The sequence below is a fragment of the Embiotoca jacksoni genome, unplaced genomic scaffold (genome assembly GCF_022577435.1).
Source record: "Embiotoca jacksoni isolate LCO1_2020_lvr unplaced genomic scaffold, fEmbJac1.0.p SCAF_4, whole genome shotgun sequence".
In the NCBI taxonomy this organism is placed as follows: Eukaryota; Metazoa; Chordata; class Actinopteri; family Embiotocidae; genus Embiotoca; species Embiotoca jacksoni.
In genome coordinates, this window is record NW_027185392.1 from 17,455,467 (window position 1) to 17,477,344 (window position 21,878).

A 21,878-nucleotide genomic window follows, 5' to 3' on the forward strand; every position below is an offset into this window, starting at 1 on the left:
GCTGTCAACACTGTTATTAACGTTTCATTTCGTGACTCTGGTCTCGACAATCAGAAAAACGCAAGTATCCAACAATCTTTATTTTTAAGTACCATCATTTTTAACAGCATAAATAAGGACCAGAGAAGAGTAGACATGCATGAGATCGATGTTGTACAAACCTTGAAATGCACAAAAATAAAATATTGCAAAGAAATTAAAAAATTGGAAGTAAAACAAAGCTGATTGGGGAAAATTATGCTGACGTCAAACACGTGGAGAAAGAAACGATAACCGGAAAACGCTGACGTGTCAAGTGCTGAACCAATTAGTTCATCTATAGTAAAATTGGCAAACAAAATGAGATTTGGTAAAAAGTTGTTGGGCTTTTTCATCAGGTTTTCTGAATTTAACAGGCTCAAATGATTGAATTGAAAGAAGAACAGATTAATCGACAATGACAGTAGCAGCCTTAGAAAACGCCAGTTGTCCTGCTGCCCCTTGTAGGTGATAAAGTGTGTGTGAGGGGAGGAAGTCAGCCGGCGAAGAAAAGGCTTTCAAATTAAAGGTCACTGTTCTAGTTCGACCTCTTTCACAGAGTCAGTAGAGCCACATCACATTAAAACTAAAACATCCTGTCTGGTATTTAGCCATGCGGATGTTTGGGTTTTATTAGCACAGGTTTCTGGCTCCACCTCAACACAGCAAATTGACAAATTAAGTAAAAACGTCACCAGTCGATGATCTTTTTTTTTTAATTATTTATGGAAGTGATTGTGAGGTCGGTTCATTATTCAGATCAACTGGGGTTACTTTGTCTGAAAAGAAACACTTTTCCGTTCAACACCACTGTCTGGTTGGAGGCAGAAATCTCAGACTTGTAGCTCAAGACCTTAAATACCAACATCCCTTTCTGCAGGGCTAGATACCAAGTTCTTTGTTATTGTTGTCTTTTTTTTGTAATTTTGGAGAACCAACCATTTCATCACTGTAAGCCTGAAACCATCTGTGTAAAAGGTAGGATGCATTTCCTCACTGCACAAACTGTATATTCCTGTTCGTAGAGCTCGAGGTAAACACACGGTTTAAAGAAAAACGTATACAACCCATAACTGTTCATTCCAGAAAATACTGGCTCTTTTTTTTTCTTTCCATCAGTAGGTTTTAGTGTTTACTGTCTGAAGATATTTCAGAAAAAAAAAAAACAAAGGCGTTGTTCCCGAATTGGTTCCTCTTTTCAATGTTAAATATTTACAAACATCTATTTGCACTGCTGTTTTTACACACCAGGACTGTGCAGCTGAACCTCGCGTCTCGATGAACAATGTCCCCCCGGGCGGCTGCACGTCCTCTGAAGTTCATCTTTTTTTCCAGTGGAGTCGAGTGTGATGAGGTTACATGTGAGATGGGAGGTCTGCTTCCTCCGTATTTTTAATTCGCTCTCCGGTACAAAAGTTAACACTCATTCCCAAAAGTTTTGTCTACGGAGTGAACGATGATCGTGCTCCGGGAGTCGCTGACAAACGGGTTTATAAAACACACCGCTGTAAAAGCACTGTGTGAGACATCCAGCGCGCTCCGAGGCTCTGCTCAAGTTTGGTCTGCAAATGCTTTTTAAATTGTAAAGTACGTCCTCGGTGTGTGTGTGTGTGTGTCCGACTGTGTCTGTTTCACCATGCTGTTCACATTTGGAAATACTAATAAAAATGATTCTAAAATACGAGTGGAAGAAGTCCCACGTGCTCCGGGGGGGGGTTGACCAACGAGAGTCGACTGTGCTTTAAACCACATTGGGCTGCGTTCGGGCTGGTTGGACCTCAAACGCCGATTAACGAGGCGACTTTCCTCGCTGTGGATTCCTTTGATGTCGCGGTGGGTTTTAGATTGCGTCTGTTGCACAAACCCAGCAGGAGTGAGCGCGAGGGAAGCGCGTCTGGCAGCTGCGGATGACGTCGTGGGGCGTTGTCTCCGGTTTGATTGATTGGCTTTGTGCTGTGCTGACGCGAGGTTTTCGCGTACATGTTTCATGTGGCGTTGGTAGGTCCGGTTGCGCGTCTCCGCGTGGACCCCGCTGATCGGTGCGCACGTCTGTAATCCCCCGTCGTTCCCCTTTCCCGTGCGGTGCGCTGCGCTGCGCGAGCGTCTCGGCCGGGCAGCGGAGGCAGTCAGCAGGAGGAGGCGCTGATCTTCTCCGAGACCTCGGGGTCCGACTTGGCCACCAGGAAACGCAGTCGTCCCCCTCCCAGACGAATCAGATCCACCGCGCTGTGTGGAGCAGACGGGAGGAAGCGGAGGGGAGAGAGACAAGAGTCTGGTTACGTGAAAGCTCAGCAGAGACGGGAGACGGGGAAAGGATAACGGGGGCATCGCTGTCCGGGCTCGGACCGATCAATCTAAGTAATCAATTGGCTTAAGAGGCTGACAGCAGTGGGTATGGTTAACATTGTGGGGACGACTGCTCCCTCTGTCATCAGCGTCAATATCACCCAGGAGTATCATTCATCTCCACCAGCACATTGTTATCGGCACAAACGGCACAACTGCACTGCCCTCTGTACCTCTGGTAGTCCGCCCCGATCAGACTGGTCCCATTCACAGCCAGGATGCGGTCTCCGATCCTCAGCCTGCCGTCGGAAGCAGCGGGCCCGTCGGGGATCAGAGTCCGGATGTAAATGCCTGGAGCGTTGAGAGGAGTGTGCTGCAGGAGGGAGACGTGCTGGTTATTTAACCTGCTATCACGGACTAAACTTAGCTGCTGCCCTTAAAAAAAAAAATGACAGTCCAAACAAAGTATTTTGATCCGTTTAATGTCGTGTTCCCAATTCGTGTCAGAAAGGCAAACGACACTAAACAGAGAATAGATAGATAGATAGATAGATAGATAGATACTTTATTAATCCCCAAGGGGAATTTTTTTCACTACAGCAGCATTTATAGATACAGGAAAGAAATAAAATAACAGTAAAAAAATATTAAATATAAAAATGCACAGTATATATAATAAGTAGAATAAAATAAAATAGAATAATTAAATTAAAACTAACGAAACAATAGTGCAAAGTTTTTTTGTATATATATTTAAATAAACAAGAAACACAGTCAACGGTGTTATTGTTGTGTGATGGATTTTGCCAGAGGTGAGTTATTGTACAGTCTTATTGCAGCGGGCAGGAATGATCTCCTGTATCTGTCCTTGTGACAGCGGAGCTGGAGGAGTCTGTTGGAGAACGTGCTCCTCTGTCCCCGCAGCAGAATGTAGGTCAAAGGTTTACTGAGGGATTCATTGTGGAGATAAAAACAACAAACCAAAAAAAACTGTCTGTTTTACCAATTTGGAAATGGATCCAAAATTTTAACTGACAATCAGAACCCATCCCTGATAACAGAGCAGCCCAATTTGGGCCAAGTTTGGCCCACACCTTCTTTGTTTTAGCCCGTCACGGCATTTGACAAATTCGTGCTTATTGTCCTTATTTTTTAATTGCTCGAACTGTAAATTTTGTGCAGCTGAAAAGTACATGACATGATGCCGATGTACAGCATCTCGCTGTTAAGCTTCTCTGTCTCTGAAGGTTGATGGTGTTTTCTCTCCTGCGGATGCTCTTGTGCTGTTAGTGTGTCCTGCGTCACTGATGTTCGGCTGCGAGTCGAGATGAGATTAAAAATAGGAGGCAGCAGCACACTGACAAGTACAAATTTAGAAAGACCTGGTAAGACGACTGTTATTGACAATAATTCCTGCAAGCAAATACGAGTTTTTATGTGGATTAAAGAGTAGTGGTTTAATCATTCTGAAATATTACTTTAGATTTAGAATGAATGTCATTTTATAAAAATATTTATTTTTGGCCCGCAGCCCTCCATCCAGATTAATCGTTGGCCATTTATAGTACATAATTTGGGCACCTCTGCCTAATAATAACAACACTTTACTTAAACCAGGCAATTTAGTATTTATAAGCTGTACATAAATATTTTATTAATATTTTAAACGCACTAATGGTGTAAATTGATAGAATTATTTTTGAAGCATCTTTTACTGGATGCTGGTATAGAAAGATGAAGACTATGATAAAGTTGTAATGATATTAAAGTTAGTTATGGTTGTTTGAAAGTCTCCATAAGTAAACATTTAAAAATGTCCTTATTTTAGAGTATAACAAGGTTCAAATTATACACACACTGATTTCTTGAGCCTGTTCTCCAAACATTAGTAAAAAAAAAAAAATAAATAAATAAAAAAAAAGCGGTTAAAAACACAGCTGAAACATGGATGGACCAGACACAACAGATATAAAACCTGTGTTTGACTCACCAGGCCGTCTATGAGTCCCATGCCCAGTCCGTAGGGTCCCTTGTCCAGTTCCACTACAAACACCACACACAAGTCATCAGGAAGGGAAGGGACGCCAGGGGAGGATACAGGGAAAGGAAACTCACACCCACTAATACACCCTGCAGAGGACATGGACAGCCAAAGGCACAAAACACACACAAACACACACACAAACACACACACACACACACACAGGGTCTTGCTATGGGGTTGGACAAACAGAAGAAGTCTTGCTGTGCAGAAGACACACACACACAGATACTGACTGAGACACATGCCAAGGTGCAGCTGCAGAGCTGATTTAACACACACATGTGCTTCTGATATGAGCCTGCAGAGGTCACACTCGCTGCACTGAAAAGATGCTGCTGTCGTCTGAGAGACGAGCTGAAGCGTTTACACTTCAGAACTGCAGACACTGCACAAAAAAAAGATGTGTACATTTAAAGCTGTGTGAAGTGATGTCTGGCCACTAGGGGGCAGAGGAGTTCCTGGACAAAAAAAAACTCTTGACACAGTCGATTTGTTTAACGTGTCCGCAAACTAAACGCATCCAGTGGACAAACACGGTCTGCCGTTGGAGACGTGCAGTGCATCCGCAAAGTATTCACAGCGCTTCACTTTTTCCACATTTTATGTTACAGCTTTATTCCAAAATGGATTAAATTCATTTGTTTCCTCAGAATTCTACACACAATACCCCATAATGATAACGTGAATTTTTGTAATTTTATTTTTGCAAATCTATTCAAAAAAAAAAAAAAAAAAATCAGATGTACATAAGTATTCACAGCCTTTGCCATGTCACTCAAAATCGAGCTCAGGTGCATCCTGCTTCCACTGATCATCCTTGAGATGTTTCTACAACTTGATTGGAGTCCACCTGGTAAATTCAGTTGATTGGACATGATTTGGAAAGACACATACCGTCTATATAAGGTCCCACAGTTGATGCATGTCAGAGCACAAACCAAGCCATGAAGTCCAAGGAATTGTCTGTAGACCTCCGAGACAGGATTGTATGGAGGCACAGATCTGGGGAAGGGTACAGAACAATTTCTGCAGCATTGAAGGTCCCAATGAGCACAGAGGCCTCCATCATCCGTAAATGGAAGAAGTTTGGAACCGCCAGGACTCTTCCTAGAGTCGGCCGCCCGGCCAAACTGAGCGATCGGGGGGAGAAGGGCTTTAGTCAGGGAGGTGACCGAGAACCCGATGGTCACTCTGAGAGAGCTCCAGCGTTGCTCTGTGAAGAGAGGAGAACCTTCCAGAAGGACAACTATCTCTGCAGCACTCCACCAAGCAGGCCTGTATGGTAGAGTGGCCAGACGGAAGGCACTCCTCAGTAAAAGGCACATGACAGCCCACCTGGAGTTTACCAAAAGGCACCTGAAGGACTGTCAGACCATGAGAAACTAAATTCTCTGGTCTGATGAAACAAAGATTGAATTCTTTGGCCTGAATTCCAAGCGTCATGTCTGGAGGAAACCAGGCACCGCTCATCACCTGGCCAATACCATCCCTACAGTGAAGCATGGTGGTGGCAGCATCATGCTGTGGGGATGTTTTTCAGCGGCAGGAACTGGGAGACTAGTCAGGATGGAGGGAAAGATGAATGCAGCGATGTACAGAGACATCCTTGATGAAAACCTGCTCCAGAGCGCTCTGGACCTCAGACTGGGGCGAAGGTTCATCTTCCAACAGGACAACGACCCGAAGCACACAGCCAAGATAACAAAGGAATGGCTTCGGGACAACTCTGTGAATGTCCCTGAGTGTCCCAGCCAGAGCCCAGACTTGAACCCGATTGAACATCTCTGGAGAGATCTGAAAATGGCTGTGCACCGACGCTCCCCATCCAACCTAATGGAGCTTGAGAGATCCCGCAAAGAAGAATGGGAGAAACTGCCCAAGAATAGGTGTGCCGAGCTTGTAGCATCATACTTAAAAAGACTTGAGGCTGTAATTTCTGCCAAAGGTGCTTCAACAAAGTATTGAGCAAAGGTTGTGAATATTTGTGTACGTGTTATATTATCGTTCTTTATTTTTAATAGATTTGCAAAAATTTTAAACAAACTTTTTTCACTTTCTTATTTTGGGGTATTGTGTGTAGAATTTTGAGGGAAAAAAATGAATTTAATCCATTTTGGAATAAAACTGTAACACAACAAAATGTAGAAAAAGTGAAGCGCTGTGAATACTTTCCGGATCCACTGTATTTGCGAACAAGTAATGAATATTATCTCTCATTTGGACTTTTCCTGAGAAATAATTCAGGGTTTTAAGCAACAATTGCTCAATTCATTTCCTTGCCATTTGGTCCTATGGAAACAGTGAACAGTAGGTTTGAATATACATGTAAAAAGAGCAGAAACAACACTGATGAGAGGACTGAGACTGCATCAAAGACAGTAGATATGGTATTGTATCAAACGTTTGAGCCAAAAGAGCCTGAAAAAATGTTTGCAAGTGACCTCATTTTCAAAACCTCTGATCATTTAATCCATTCATGTAAATTGTATTTATTTATTTAAGTAAATTCAGAGCGTCATTAATTTTGTACAGTTGTCATTAACATCCAGTATGTTTATATGTCATTGGAAATGAAGATAAAGACAAAGCAAGAGAACATTTTTAGATGTTGTCTTGTATTCTAACACTGTTAACTTTATCTATATATGTGCATGTGCTGTTTAATGAGCAGCATTGACATTTATGCACCATATGCACTACTGTACTAATAGTTTATTATGTGGGGATACACCGATCCAAAACACTGTAATGATATTATTTATTCAGTGGACCAGGTATAAGCCATGACATCACTGATCAATGTTAAATCCAGTTCCTTCATTAATGCCTCATGTTACCTTACGTTAAAAAGTATTCCAGTGAGACTTACAGGTTTTAAATTTGAGGAAAAAGAGACCAGCGGCAGTGAATATTTGAGGTCCCTGAACTAGTGTTGGGAGAGAAATCGGTGCATCCCTAATATTGTGAAATCAACTGCAGGGTTTAAACTTCAAAATGCACATGGCGGGTGGACAAAAGAACAAAAACACCATAAAGTACGTGAAATAGTTCAAAACTGCTTGTGTGAAGCCTCGTATGTTTTTTTCCTGTCTGTTCAGACAGATTGTCGACTTTACCGTGATCATTTTAAAGTCTATTGATTGTATTTTTTATGTGTGTTGCTCTCCTGTTTTTGTCATTTTGTCCACCTTGTGTATATAATTCAGCCTACCGTCCAGTCCATTGGTGATGAGTCCATTGGTCTTTTTGCACTCTGCCACAGTTCTGTTGGTGCAGCCGTTAGTCTGAACGTTGGTGCTGATGATCGACCCACCACCGCCGCCTCCTTCTGGGTACAGGGGGGTGTTGGGAGGGGTCAGGAGGCAGGACGGGTCGGGATTTGCTGGTCGAGGGTGGTGAGCGGTGCCGTTCCTTCTGAGGCTGTGTGTGTGGGATTGACCTAAGGGTCTGTCCCGTCCTCTCTCCTCCCCCGGCTCAACCGTCACCTCGTCTCCGGGACACCCAGAACGGGGACTGCTGTGGACCGGAGGCAACAACTCCCTCTGTGTCGGGACGGGACGGACAGACATTAGAAGACAATCTGAGATCTAAAGTGATGGAAGGAAAACAAATGTTCCTTTTATCTTTCACCTGTGATGACAGAGGACTGTTGTAGTAAAGCTTTGTTTCCAGTTACAATGTGTCAATTAGAGATGATTACAGTTTGATTCCATTGTTGTTTTGTAGAAAAATCCTCCACTTGTCATATTTGTGAATGTATAGTCTTCCTGTGTGTGCGTGTATGTATACATAGGAGGGTGCTGTAACACTAGGGATTATGGTCTAGTCAGCCGTTTCCACTAATTAGACTGCCTAAAGTCTAATCAGATTAACCATGATTTAACCATGTCTAGGTTTCCGTGAGTGAGTGAGTGAGTGAGCGAGTGAGCGAGTGTGTGTGTGGGTTGGCTGGAGTAGAGGGTTTTGTCTTTCATTTATGGGATTACAGGGAACTCCTCAACAACCACAGCTGCTGAGGCACAAGGCCTGGATTACTGCTAGGTGTGTGTATTTGACTGTGTGTGTGTGTGTGTGTGTGTGTGTGTGTGTGTGTGTGTGTGTGTGTGTGTCTCTCTCTGACCTGAACGTCCGGCCAGTCAGCTGTGTTGGTCCCATTGGAGTGTGTGTGCACACTGGGAGTGTTGGTGTGTGTCTGCGTCTTGGTGCGGAGCCCCCACAGGTAGTGGCGGATGTAGAGCAGCTGTCTGTAAATGCTGTCTTCCACACACTCGCTGTCCAGGTCCACTTTGAAGCCGGCGCTGGGCAGCACAATGGGAGGGTGGTTCTCAAAGCTCTCCAGGAGGTCAACTAGACACACACAGACTGATGTTAACGCATGTACGTGCACACACACACACACACACACACACACACACACACACACACACACACACGCGCGCGCGCGCGCGCGCGCGCAAGCGTATACACATCCATGTTGCTGCCGTCAGCCTATCATTCTCTGTTTTGCAGTTTTCACAACTCAAATTAATTTGTAAAGCTAATGAGGCTGCTATCTGCTTGTTACATTTTATTGTAGTTAATGTCCTCAGGTAAGTTTGGAAAATACCATTTTAGATGTCATACAATTTCCTGATTTGGCATTCACGCCAGCATCCAGTTATAGATTTTTAGAAGTATGACAGTTATTTGTTTGCACATGTATGCATCCTGTCCTGGTTTATGAACTCAAGATTATCTCTTATACTGGTGATAAGAGAGATGAATAACTTTTTGAAACTGTGCAAAATGAAATATTGTAACAATGATCTGTCATGTAGGCTAGAAAAGTCAGAGCAGGCAGTATAAAAGTGGTCTGCTCTGATTCGTGCCTTTTCACCTCAGCAGTCTCAAAGCGAGTCCTGAGTCGGAAACCAATAGTATCTCAGGTGCTACAGAAATGAGAGAGGACAGATGATCGGAGTCTGGGGGAGACGAATCACACACAATGACATGAGTAACCCAAGTTTCTCTATGTATGCGCTGTAAATATATCCTGAATAATGAAAAGCAGGAAGTGAACCCCAATCAGGACACTGCGCATGTAAATGAATGCAGACTGACACTGGCTGCAGGAGATGTCCATGTTCTTATTCATTAGTAATTGTCTGTGCTCAGTCCTCACCTTCATTCTCCAAGAAGAAGCTGCTGTACAGCCTCAGTAAGTCATTACACCGATGACCTTTAGCTCGAGTCGGGCTGTAACAGTCGTCCAACCGTGAACTCAAGACATTGAGGCCAGCACGTACTGCAGCTACAGGCCGAGCTCGTAACACGAGGGCTTTATGTTGTCATTACGTTGTCAGTGCCTCTGACCGAAAAGAAATAAATTCATACACGTCCACAGGTTTACCTGTTCGGTATATGTACGCCTCGTCCTCGCTGCTGGGCTGCCATATTGGGACAGGGCCGATCTCTGCTGTGAGCTGGTACTGGGTGAGAATCCTGTGGAGCTGGACTGGTTTCAGAGTCGGGTGCTCACTAGACAACGCTCGCCAACCCACCTGCAGACACAGAGGAGAAATTTGTCAGCAGTCCCGGGAGGTCCTTTATTTATTTTTTTTAAATACAGCCAAGCAACCAGCAGAGGGAAGATGATTTGTGGGCAGTCACAAGTTGTTGTTGTTGGCAGAAGAGTGCAGGACATCACCAATCAAACACTGATCAGAGTCAGTCTGCTTCATGAACAACACTTCTGTTTGAGGTGTGTACAAACGTGTAGTGATAGAATATACACAAAACTGGTTTCAGCCTGGTCAAAGCTTTCCTGTTTCCTGATTTTATTTGACAGACTACAGGATTCAGTGTCTCAGTAACAATCCTGCTTATCTCTATTGTTTAAGCTTTTATGTATATTTGCAAAAATTCAAAAACGAGTCGGTTCCTATAGAATTTTTCATAGTTCTTTGTTGGCGTTGCATTCAAAAAGTTTCGTATTTGCGCCAACATTTCTTAAGAATTGCAATGCAATTTGCAGAATTTTGTTTTTTGGGGGGAAATTACCAGAGTTGGCAAAAATTGCAAGTCTAAGAAAAAACATTTTAATTTTTTTTTTTTTTTAAACTAGAGCCTAATAAAGACTCACTCTTGATGATAAGCATGCTGCACGTCACAGAAATAGCTGGACATGTTTTAATTATTTATTTTTATTTTCTGAACTTCCAGAACAATGGGCTAAAACAGAGTTCATGAGAAGAAATAAGACAGTCTGTGTCAAATTCCTCTGTAAAAAATAAGTGCTTTAAAGGCTTTTCAAATAATAATAATTCAACAGATATAGTATGCACAAAAACAAAGTGCACACAACGTAAGTGTGTAGTTCATCATAAAAAAATTGAAAAAAGAACAAATCCTGAATAAGAGAAGGCGTGCGTGTGTGTGTGTGTGTGTGTGTGTGTGTGTGTGTGTGTGTGTGTGTGTGTGTTACCTGTGTGAGCTGCTGTGGAGGCGTGGCCACTATGGACACAGAGCTGTTGAGTTTGGTAAAGAATTTATCAGCCAGATGTCCCAGACCAGACCTGCTCGCCCACTCCATGACCATCCGCAAACACGCCTGAATCTGCAGCACCTTGGAACGCTGGAACCAACCACGAGAAGGACCTACACACACACACACACACACACACACACACACACACACACAATTTATAGGATGACATTTTATTACATTTTAGACAACATACTATAGTATGATCTTTTAATGTTATTTTGGATGACATATTATAGTATGATGTTTTTATGACATATTAGACGTTTTATTCACAATTGGGACGAAATACTATAGTGTGAAATTCATCACATTTTTATGACATTTGTGACGACATACTAGTTTGACATTTTTATGAAATATTTGACGACATACTATAGTGTGACCTTTTATGACATGTTTTTCACATTTTAGAACACATACATACATACATACATACATATGACATTTTAGACGACATACTATAGTATGATGCTTTATGACATTTTTGACGACATACTATAGTGTGACGTTTCAATGATATTTTGGCTGACATAACATAGCAGGAAGTTTTTATGACATATTAGACAACATACTATAGTATGACATTTTTGTGACATTTTGGACGACATCATACAATACACACACACACGCACACACAGAACCGGGGCTTTGGGTATTTCATCAGAAACACTGCAGTGGATTTTTATTCCAGGGTGTGTGTATGTCTGGGAGAAAGGCAGAGTAAAACACAGACTGTGCTTCTGTGAATATATGCGTATGTGTGTGTGTGTGTGTTGCATGGCAATAGAGACATTAATTTTTAATTAAGTTGTGATTGAAGTCAGTGAAACAATAGCAACAGCCACCAGCTCCTCACAGAATACAAATGCACTGCTGCAGAGGGGCTTAGCTGACTGTGTTTGTGTTTTACTGAACAACAAACCAGCACCCAGCCTGCCTTCCTGCTGTTGTAATCCTTTCTTTCTATCACATCAAAGAAATGAAAGGAAGTTTTGTGGTAAGTTAAGCGGGCGATAACTCTAAATCTAGCATTTGTCCAGCTGATATTCCCTCGTTTGTCAGCCCCTTGTTCTGTTACCTCGCTGCAGCCAAATGCTTTTAACGCTGCCTGAAATACCCCCCAAAGTGAGCTCAAGCCTCAGCTGGGCCTTGGTACAAACAACTGGACTCCAGCTGGGTATCGTTTCAGACTTTTCAGTGCTAACAAGCACTTGTTACTTCTTTAAATGCCATCATTTTTATACAATCAGAAACAATGTAAAAGATGTTTCTCTCAAACAGAAAGAAGACATGTACCAGATATAGATTCAAACTGCTTCACATTTGCACACAGCAGGTAAACACAAAAACAAATAAACCCCAGTTTATTTGCAAATTCCATATTTAATAAATATAAACTACAATGTACAGAATAATGCAATAACAATATCAAAACTATATACAACTGTTCCCACTCAACCTCCCCGCTGTCATAACATCTGCTTCATGAGGAGCTGAAGCTGTTTTCATTATTGAAAAGAACAACTCAAAATGCTCCTATTTAAGAAAAATAGGTGACATAAACATTTTGCCTTCATTTAAAATTGAATGAATTGATGAACTGACTTGATGTACCTCTAACTTCATGCAAGTTATTAACATAGAACAAAACACAGAAGGTGAAGTGTCAAAATTAAACCCTGCAGGAATTTTGAAATAAATAATATAGTCAGTAGTTATATATTTATATATAAAATGCTGCAAAAAAATGCAGCTGAAAAGACTTTTTTCTAAATACAATGGTGTAAAATTTAGATTTTTATTAAAGTAAAAAAAGTGCTGAAAGTCTGTGCTCTTGAATTCAAGCTTTTCAAAAGATTTCGGGTGTGTGAAGCTAAAACAGTTTAATTGCATCGAAAAACTGTCACCACATTAACCAAAAATAGAAAAAGGCACTTCAGATGCCAAAACACAACAAAACAAAAAGGCAACAACATATGAATCTAATCAGGTTCAGAATGAATATTTTTGATAGTGGACAGCTTTTAACACTTGATGCTACAGACACATTTTTGTCAGTGCCCAAAAAAAGAAAATGTTTGGGTTCCAGCCCTCAACGATCTCTCTCTACAAGTTACACAGGTCAGGCAGCTTCAGGCAGACATTAAACTGGCAGCATTATCTGTAGACTGCAAACGTGCGCGCGCGCACACACACACACACACACACACACACACACACACACACACACACACACACACACACACACACACACATTTAACTCTTCAAATATTCTGCCATATGTTTTGGATGCACACACACATCCTCCTCTCTATAATAGGCTTATGTCTAGGCATACAGTAATCTTTGTGTGAGGCATCGCAAACAGACGAGACATCACTTAACCTCTTGGTAAAGGTGTCATAAGGCTTCATAGCAGCTGGCTACAAACACACGAGCACCTTCAAATGCAGAGCAGAAATCGTACAGCCTCAATCAAACAGTCCAAACAACAAAGAGCTTTCCATTATAATCTCATTCAAACAAACAAGCAATGTCCCCCTGTATCACATTTCCTAATTTAGATTTATTTATTTCCTGAGCTGCATGATGTGGCTAGCAGAGTGTGTGCGTGTGTGTGTGTGTGTGTGTGTGTGTGTGTGTGTGTGTGTGTGTGTGTGTGTGTGTGTGTGTAGTTGTGGCACGCCCAAAAGCAAACGTCAGTGTTACCTGCTACAAACTCACTTCACTGTTACCATGGACACCATTAGCGGAGAAATATCAATGAGCGACGAAAAGGGGAGCGAGGGGGAAGCCAGACAGACGGAGTGGAGAGGGGAGATGAGAGAGGAGAGTGGAGGTGGAGATGAGCTCGGGGACGGTGTAGCCCCTGTATGAATAGAAAAGTATTTCTCCGTCTCCCTTTGCCAGACATGATCTCTCCTGTCTCCACCGGCTAATGAAGACATATGGCGTGTGTGTGTGTGTGTGTGTGTGTGTGTGTGTGTGTGTGTGTGTGTGTGTGTGTGTGTGTGTGTGCGCGCGCGTGTGTGTGTGTGTGCGTGCGTGTGCGTGGAGGCTGAAGGTATAAAGTGAGGGTGTGGAGAGGTGGCAGGACACGTAGATATAGCTGGCGGTAAATGACTGTTTTCTGTATTTAGATAAGGTAATAGACTATTAGCAAGGACAGCACAACAACTGAGCGACCTTCCAGCCCTTTACCCTTCACTCTGCCCTTTCTCGCTCCACCCCTTCTCTATCTCCTCTCTCTTGCCTCCATCCTAATCCCACCTCTACTCTTCTTTGTCTCACCCCCCTGATGGCCAGATGGAAAGAAGGAAGGCAAGAAGGAGGGGCGGGGGGAGGGGGAGGGGAAGGGGGGGCAGAATGCAGGAAGGAGAAGGGCATTGAGGACAAATCTGGGTTAGTCCCTGTCAAAATGCTGACAAGGACACGAGGACACGCGCACTCTGGCTCGCTGTCTCTTTCACATGCACTAACAACTGTACAATCCCTGTGGGGAGGTCAACTGGAAAAAAAAAAAGTGCGTGAGTGTGCATGATTTCTGCCCCTACCTTTGTCCATTAGCTGGTTAAACAGCGACACGTTGGAGAAGAAGAAGAGGTAAGCAAACATCTGAGCCTGGATCTCCGGGTGAACCTGGTAGCCCTGCAAAAGCTCCTGTGCATTCTGAAACACCTGCAAACACACATATCAATGTGTCTGTTGTTGCTCTCATATATAGCAACGTATATAAAGTATTCTTTTACCAGCCAGCTGCGTCGCTTCATTATAAATAATATACAATGTTTATAGCCGCTTTTGCCATCTTTGAAATCTTTGTGACCTCCGCTTAACTTTGAAATAATGTTCTGTTGTTTGAAAATAATTTGGCTGCACAGGGTGAGTTTAAATTAATCAGTGACGCGCTGGCAGGTCAGTGAGGTTTAAGGTGGACAGAAACGTTCATCAAAGTTCCCACAAACACGTTTTTGGTCTTGTTCCATCTCCAGCTGTCGGGCGAATAAACACGAGGTTCCAATCTAGGAAATATGTGGAGAAGACAGCCGAACTCTGGCTGGCTAATATCTGTCAGCTCGTACGATATTTTTTGCTGTATGAAGCATAATAAAGAGAGATGTCCAACGTCCACTCTGTCCCATGAGCCAGGTCTCTATTTATAGCAGAGAATAACCCCTTCAGGTACATTGCTGTCTTTTAGAACTACATGTATTAGTCCAGTAGGCATTGCCACGTTATAATCGCTACATAAATCATTTAGCAGTTAATCTTGGCTTTCTATTTGCTACCTAAAAATATATCCCTGAACATTCTTTCAATACTTTTATCTTCGATAATGTAGTTACTCTTCACAGAGCCACAATAGAAAAAAGAATATTCTCGCTTTTAATTTAAGAATTCATGGAAAAAATATGCGACTGAAAATAAAATTACATTAATCACAACATTCCCTTTTGCAATACTAACTAAATACTAATCCACGTCTGTGCTTGTACGAGCAGCTAAAACATGGCTTTGGGTTTCTCCACTGCTTATTTATCAACCTTCACTATTCTGTCATTACATTAATGTCCTCCTCCAATCAAAATTATGACCGGCTCATTGTTATTTATTTTGTATATTTGACCTTTACTGTGCAGAATAATAGATGTACACAGTCTGAACCTGGAAGGCTCTTTTCACATTCATCTGCTGAACATGGAAAGTTTCTCTGTGTTCACCTAAAATGAGAAAAAGACACGGACCAAAAAACATCACAACTAGCTTGGAGGCCAATACCAGACTACCAGAAATATCCAGAATGCAACTTGCAAATGTAACGTAGAAAATTGAAAACTTCTCGTGCACAATCTCTGAGAACAGATTGTTTTCAGCAGGGAGTAGGACACATCTTGTGTCCGTCAGTTAAACTCTTTAAATACAATTTATTTTCATATTCATATTTTTAATAAGTAAAAAACAAATCGAAATAATGGTAAGTATTTTACCTGAAAGTGAATTAAACTTCAAATGTATAATATAAAGACAATATCAGACATACATGGATGATCCAAACTGTTTAGTTGTCTTTAAATATGTAAATATATTAAACAATGGTTTTAAAAGAAGCTATTAAACAAATTCTATGAAAAAAATAATTGGAAAAGAAAAATTCTAAATATGATCTTTTCATGATCTTGAGACTTTAACTGAACACTATAATACACGTGCTTACCTGGAGCACCCTGCGTATCGGTTCAGGAAACCCTACACCTCCTTTCCAGCAGGGCTCAGAGCTGTCGACGGGGAATGGATTGCAGTCTAACAAACCTGGTAACACCACATAAAGAGCCTAGAAACACACACACACACACACACACACACACACACACACACACACACACACACACACACACACACACACACACAGAGAGAGAGAGAGAGAGAGAGACAGATGATGAAGGTGATCTGAAATTATAGAACAACTTCAGTTTTTCATACTCTTACCCCATGTAGTCATTTATTGTGTGTGTCTGTGTGTGACTATGTGTGTAACAACTCCATCAGGCCCTCTCTGTGAACAAGGGCCAGTTATTATTCATCCAGCTCAGAATTAAAAACAAGATAGAAACGATCTTGCTCATTAAGAAGATGGCACCGTTGCCGCGGTGACAGATTACCTTGGTGATATAGTAGACACATTGCTGGAAAGTGTACATGATTACTTCTTCCAAGATAGTCATAGCCTCCTCATTGGCTGATATGGTCGCCGATAGCAACGACTCCTTTGACCCTAGACGGAGATGACAGACACGCTTAAGAGATGCAGAGTAGGAGGGAAAGCGACGACTGTAGCTTTGTCAGTTTCCTCTGTATGTCAGTGTGAGTAATGACTCTTCTCCCGAGTCGTTTCCACACATCATTCAGACTTTGGGTGTGTGTGTGTGTGTGTGTGTGTGTGTGTGTGTGTGTGTGTGTGTGTGTGTGTGTGTGTGTACCTTGTAGCGTCTCTATGCTGTGTGTGTACGCCGGTGCTCTTTGCTGTATAAAGTAAAGGATCTCGATGGAGTTAGACATCCAGAAGAAAATTGTCTGCAGGTCTGGGATCAAGTCTGAGATGCTGAGCAGAGACAGGGAGGCCGGGTCCTGGCTGCATGGACACAGACACACATGCAGAGTGACGGATTAAACACAGTTGGCTAGACAAACTGACACAATGAACACATGAACATACAAACTCAAATAGGGCACATGAGCACTCGTGCTTTCTTTCTTTCCAACAGTAGGAACGTGATACTCACTGCTGAGCTTGCTTCTGAGCCAGCTCCTTTGTCTTCTCCTGCAAGGCACACACACACACACACACACACACACACACACAGCAATTAAGTGCTCATTAAACTTTTAGGACGTGCGTAGGAGAACTACACTTTACAGGCTATTGCTAACCTGCAGAAAGAAATACCACTCTCATATTTACAAGACAGAGCAAGCACAAAGTGACGCATGTTGGTGCACCTTGTGCTCTACTGGCCTGAATATACAAGATGACCCTCATTATAAACACAAATCCAAGTTCAGCAATAACTGGAAGAAAAGATATAAACTAAAACTACAACCTCGTGGTTGTACGACTCCACCAATCAGACAACTTCAGTCATGTCTGTCCACGTATGTAGTTTATAGGAATCTAATAAAAGGTATTCAGTGTATTTTTAGGGATATGTAAAATAAAATTGATTAGACTTGACTTTGTTGTTCTTGTTTTTCTGTATGTCTACAGCAATAGTGTGTAACTTCATTGACAGAAACAAAAAAATGTCAAAGTCCTTCTTTGAGGTCACATGATTTGGCCAATAAATCTGATTCTGATACAAAACAAAATTATATTGTTTTGGTATAACGATTAAAACTCAGGTATCGTGCCGGTACACATTTTTTTACCACCAGATAAACAGATAAACTCATTAAGTACTTAGTTCTAAACAAATATGTTATTTGCCGATGAGATCCCAAACGTTCGAGTGCATCTGTATATCCAATCAATAGTTTCATCTAAATCTTTTCACTTTTGCGAGGGTGTCAATGAAGACGGACAGTTAGAAAAGAATATGGTGTGTGTACGTGAGTGTAATACAGTACAAAGCATGTGATATGCCACCCTGTTTAACTATTCACCTGACCTGACAGGGCTGAGCGGTTTCTCTCCACATGAGGTCACATTAAGAAGACACCAAAGTGGCACAGAGACAGAAAGACACAAACACATGCGGACACTGACCCATGCGATGGTCTGGATTCGTCGGACTATCTTAAGCAGCAGTTTTCCAAAACTCCCGGGTGGGAAGGTTGAGGCAGAGTGTTGTATGCACAGACACAGCAGGTATGCAGGAGTCAGCTTGTGGTCGTCACCTGAGCAAAGAAACACAGGTTTGAAGGATCAGTTTGTAAAACACCTTTTCTTATTTCCCCTGTCGGTTATCTATCTAGTATCCAGTTTTTCTGGAAAAACTTTCTGTCTGTGAGGTCTGTGGAATATTAGCAACAACATGGAAACTGATTCTGGAGAGATGTGTTGCTGTTTAATGTTTTCACGGACACTTATGATCTAAACCCAATACTAACTGCACTGTGTGATGGACTGTAACATTGTTCAGCTTGAAATGTTAAGTGTTATAAAATAAAGAAAATTGTGTTTTGAGCATGACCAATGAGAATCTATTCACTTTCAATGTATTGAGGAGAAAGCAGAACTCTCAGAATTGCAACACAGCATCCCTCAGATAAAAACAATACTTCTTATAAGTTCATCTGACACCTTATATTCTTTGTTATATTGTAAATCAGTGCACAGACCTCCGGGTTCTATGAGAGACACAATCCTGTTCAACAACTGGTCTTCATGAGCCTGGTCAAACTCCAGCTGTAGCCTCCTCTTCTGACCTCCTCTTCCTCCTCCTTCACCCCCTGACACAGAAAGAGGCCCTCCCGCTGTCGTCCCCACATTGCGGGGTTTCACCAGGTGAGGTTTGAAGCTGCGTCTAACCGCCGGAGCACTCAACACCTGCGCTGCTTTGTCCTTCAGCGCGGAGCCACACATCTTACATGTCTGAGCCCCGACCTCTACCTCCTCCACCCCTGCGTCGTACAGCTGCCCCAGCGTGCGAAGGCGTGACAAGGTCTGCGCAGGCAGAGGTTTGGCGCCTGTGGGGTCCTTGTACAGAAAAATGTAATGCGCTCCAAAGGAGAGAAGGTCGCCGTGTCGCAGCGTGGTGGAGCGTTCGCAGCGGGAAAAGTTCACCAGAACTGTGCCGTTGAGCACGGGCTCGACAGCAACGCAGAATCGCTGACTCTCCACCACGTCTTCTCCCTTGTTGTTGTTGTTGGCGTGGCGACGGGGCGCGGGGACTCGGCATAAGCGGCAGTGGAGGGGTAGGATGTCAGGGGAAAAGAGGCAGATGTTGGGGCGAGCTGATGGGGTCTCCTGTCCGACCGTGTGCTGCTCTCTGTTCAGCAGGTAAACCAGGCAGTCCTGCAACACAGAACAATAACTGTCACACGCTCACACATATCCGAGGTCGCCGATGCCGCACACGAACCTCTTCACTGTCCTCACCTGCCGATTGTATCCCTGGAGCAGCAGGAGATGAGGGGACTGGTACAGAGAGTGCCTCACCCCTCCTCCTTGACTCCCCTCATCTTTCCTCCGGCCGCTGGAGGCCCCCTCACGTTCTCGGCCCCTTAAGGGTCCTGGCAGGGTGGAGTAGTAACGCTTGGGCTCATCTCCTACTCCGAGCTGCGGACACACGCACACCCGCAAAAACACACATGCGTATAAGATTGAAGGCAGTTTGAAAGCGTCTCGTTGAGTTCTGACAGTCGATGATCCGAACTCGGCTTCAGGAAGGAGGCCCCACCTGGTTGAGGCTGGTCTCGCTGAGGCTGCGGCAGAAGGACGAGTTGCTGGAGCGGGGCAGGGTCAGCGTCCCCTTTGCCCTGTTCCTCTGGAGCTTACGAGCCTGGGCATTAATATCTACCAGAGAGGAATAGCAAGCGAGAGAACAAGAAAGGAGAGAGAAGGGCAAGATGGGGAACAGGAGGAGGATAATAAAGAGGAGCAAAGGAAAAAGACGTAGGAGACAAAAGAAAATTAAATTAAAGAGTAGGAAAGAGAAAGTGTTCTTAAACTTGGTTTTTGAATTGTTAGCCTGTATCTTTGACACATGAGTGAACTGAGTAAGTCTGGTTGAAGCAACTTCTCAGGCTGACGAGACACAAGTGCTTTAACAGTCATGTGACTGAGTGGAAACTAACAAAACAAATCCAGGCTGGAATGAAGTAAATGGTGCTGGATGGAGCGGCACATGTGGCTGACAACAGTCAACCAGATGAGAGGTGAACTGAGCTGCTCCTCGTGAATTGAGTTTAAGGACTTTGAGGCCATGCGATGGCTCACAGATTTACACACACACACACACACACACACACACACACACACACACACACACACTACATCACTGGCAATGGGGGTGGTACTGGTGACAACGCAGGTAGAGGTGGTCTTCATGGCAATGACGGACAGCCACCCTACCTGAGGCCAGTCCCCACCTTTAGAGCTGGACTGTACCACTCGACCACACCGCAGGGGGGAGCTCCTGTGTTTGCCCAGCCCAGACCGACCCATTAGAGCCGCCAGGAATTGGGGGGTTTTGGGGCCTACAGCAGGGTGGGAGGGGTTAGGAGGGGGGGAGGCTGAGAAAACACGCCCCCGCGCCAAAACACCAAGCACAGAATTACCCCCAAACACAAATACCACAAGACATACATGCACTGTGGCGCCAAAAGGGTGTATGGTGTTTTTAGTCTGACACTTCAGCAGTTAGTAAGGAGAGATACACAGTTAAAGGTGTGAGGTGCAGGATTTTCCCCTCAAAAATATCACTGTCAAATTTCTCATTACAACTGGAGCATCTGCAGTATGGTCTCCTTTAAGCTTTACTTTAGATCAGTTTCTGTGACATCCAATTTCCTGTAGCCGTGGGCTGACAGGTGAAGGAAACCAGCAGATATGGCAATGTAGAATATAATACTGGAGGATGATGATACATTTAATTTGTCTGTGATGTGTTCACGTATTCAGTGAAAATCCTGCAGCACCTTTTAAGTGCGATCTCATTTTTAAAAGTGTACCAGAGTAAACAGAATTCACACATGAGCATGCACGCTCACAAATACACCAGAGGAGGAAAAGAGACAAGTGAAAGGCAGAGGCAAAGAGAGGAAGAGAATCCAGGGTATGTGAGTTCAGTAAACACTATAACACAGCAGAGAAAAGGTTAGTGTGAAAATGAAAACGTGTATTAATAGGTATTGTTGGCAAAGCAGTATTCTTTGCTGTATTCTTTGCTGCATGTCAATTATCATTTAGTTTATATGTTCAGGCGGTATAAATAAGGGGTTTCAATTTGCAGTTGTGTAACACCAGCAAAGAATGCTTTCAAAGGATAAGCCTGTTGGTAATCTATATTTTATTTATTGTAAACAATAAAATACCAAAGCCAACAATGAATTGATCCTGCTGAGCCAGAGCGTGATATAATAGATTTTTGTGTGGCATGGCGCTTCACTGACCCAAAGTGTTGCACTGGGAAACATGTCCTTTTATTACAACAAACATTCATTTTGAGTAAAATCCCACATCCATTGTCCTGCCTAACACGCCTAAAGTGTATTAATCCGCAGTTGAAAATAGGCCTAACAAATCCACAATTTACGAAGGAGCTTTTTATTTGAATTTACATGGGAAAATGTGCGCAGAGTACTGGGCATGTTTAATATGCTGGATATGAGCACATATACTGTATGTGCAAAATGGCATGAAGAAAAAAAAATGTAAAACTATAACTATTTGTGACAGTTAGGGCTGGTCAGAGAGCAATAGTCAAGTTTCTATCCAAGTTTGGAGACAATTAGGAAAAACCTGTGAAAATAAATTAATGTTCATGTCATGTATTCACTGAATAA

General features: G+C 42.9%; 1 protein-coding gene across 1 annotated transcript in view; it reads right to left on the reverse strand.

Moving 5' to 3' along the window:
* Positions 1 to 65: 65 nt before the first annotated feature.
* The window catches only part of radil (Ras association and DIL domains), a 28,419-nt gene continuing 6,606 nt past the window's right edge, over positions 66 to 21,878 (reverse strand). The window contains 17 exon segments of the mRNA XM_069166626.1: positions 66 to 2,244; positions 2,538 to 2,677; positions 4,295 to 4,347; positions 7,560 to 7,935; positions 8,469 to 8,695; positions 9,738 to 9,888; positions 10,812 to 10,984; positions 14,429 to 14,552; positions 16,090 to 16,206; positions 16,535 to 16,647; positions 16,853 to 17,004; positions 17,156 to 17,193; positions 18,136 to 18,266; positions 18,711 to 19,386; positions 19,471 to 19,650; positions 19,772 to 19,887; positions 20,463 to 20,606. Of these exon segments, the coding sequence (XP_069022727.1) occupies positions 2,145 to 2,244; positions 2,538 to 2,677; positions 4,295 to 4,347; positions 7,560 to 7,935; positions 8,469 to 8,695; positions 9,738 to 9,888; positions 10,812 to 10,984; positions 14,429 to 14,552; positions 16,090 to 16,206; positions 16,535 to 16,647; positions 16,853 to 17,004; positions 17,156 to 17,193; positions 18,136 to 18,266; positions 18,711 to 19,386; positions 19,471 to 19,650; positions 19,772 to 19,887; positions 20,463 to 20,606 (3,011 nt within the window). The 3' untranslated portion in view covers positions 66 to 2,144.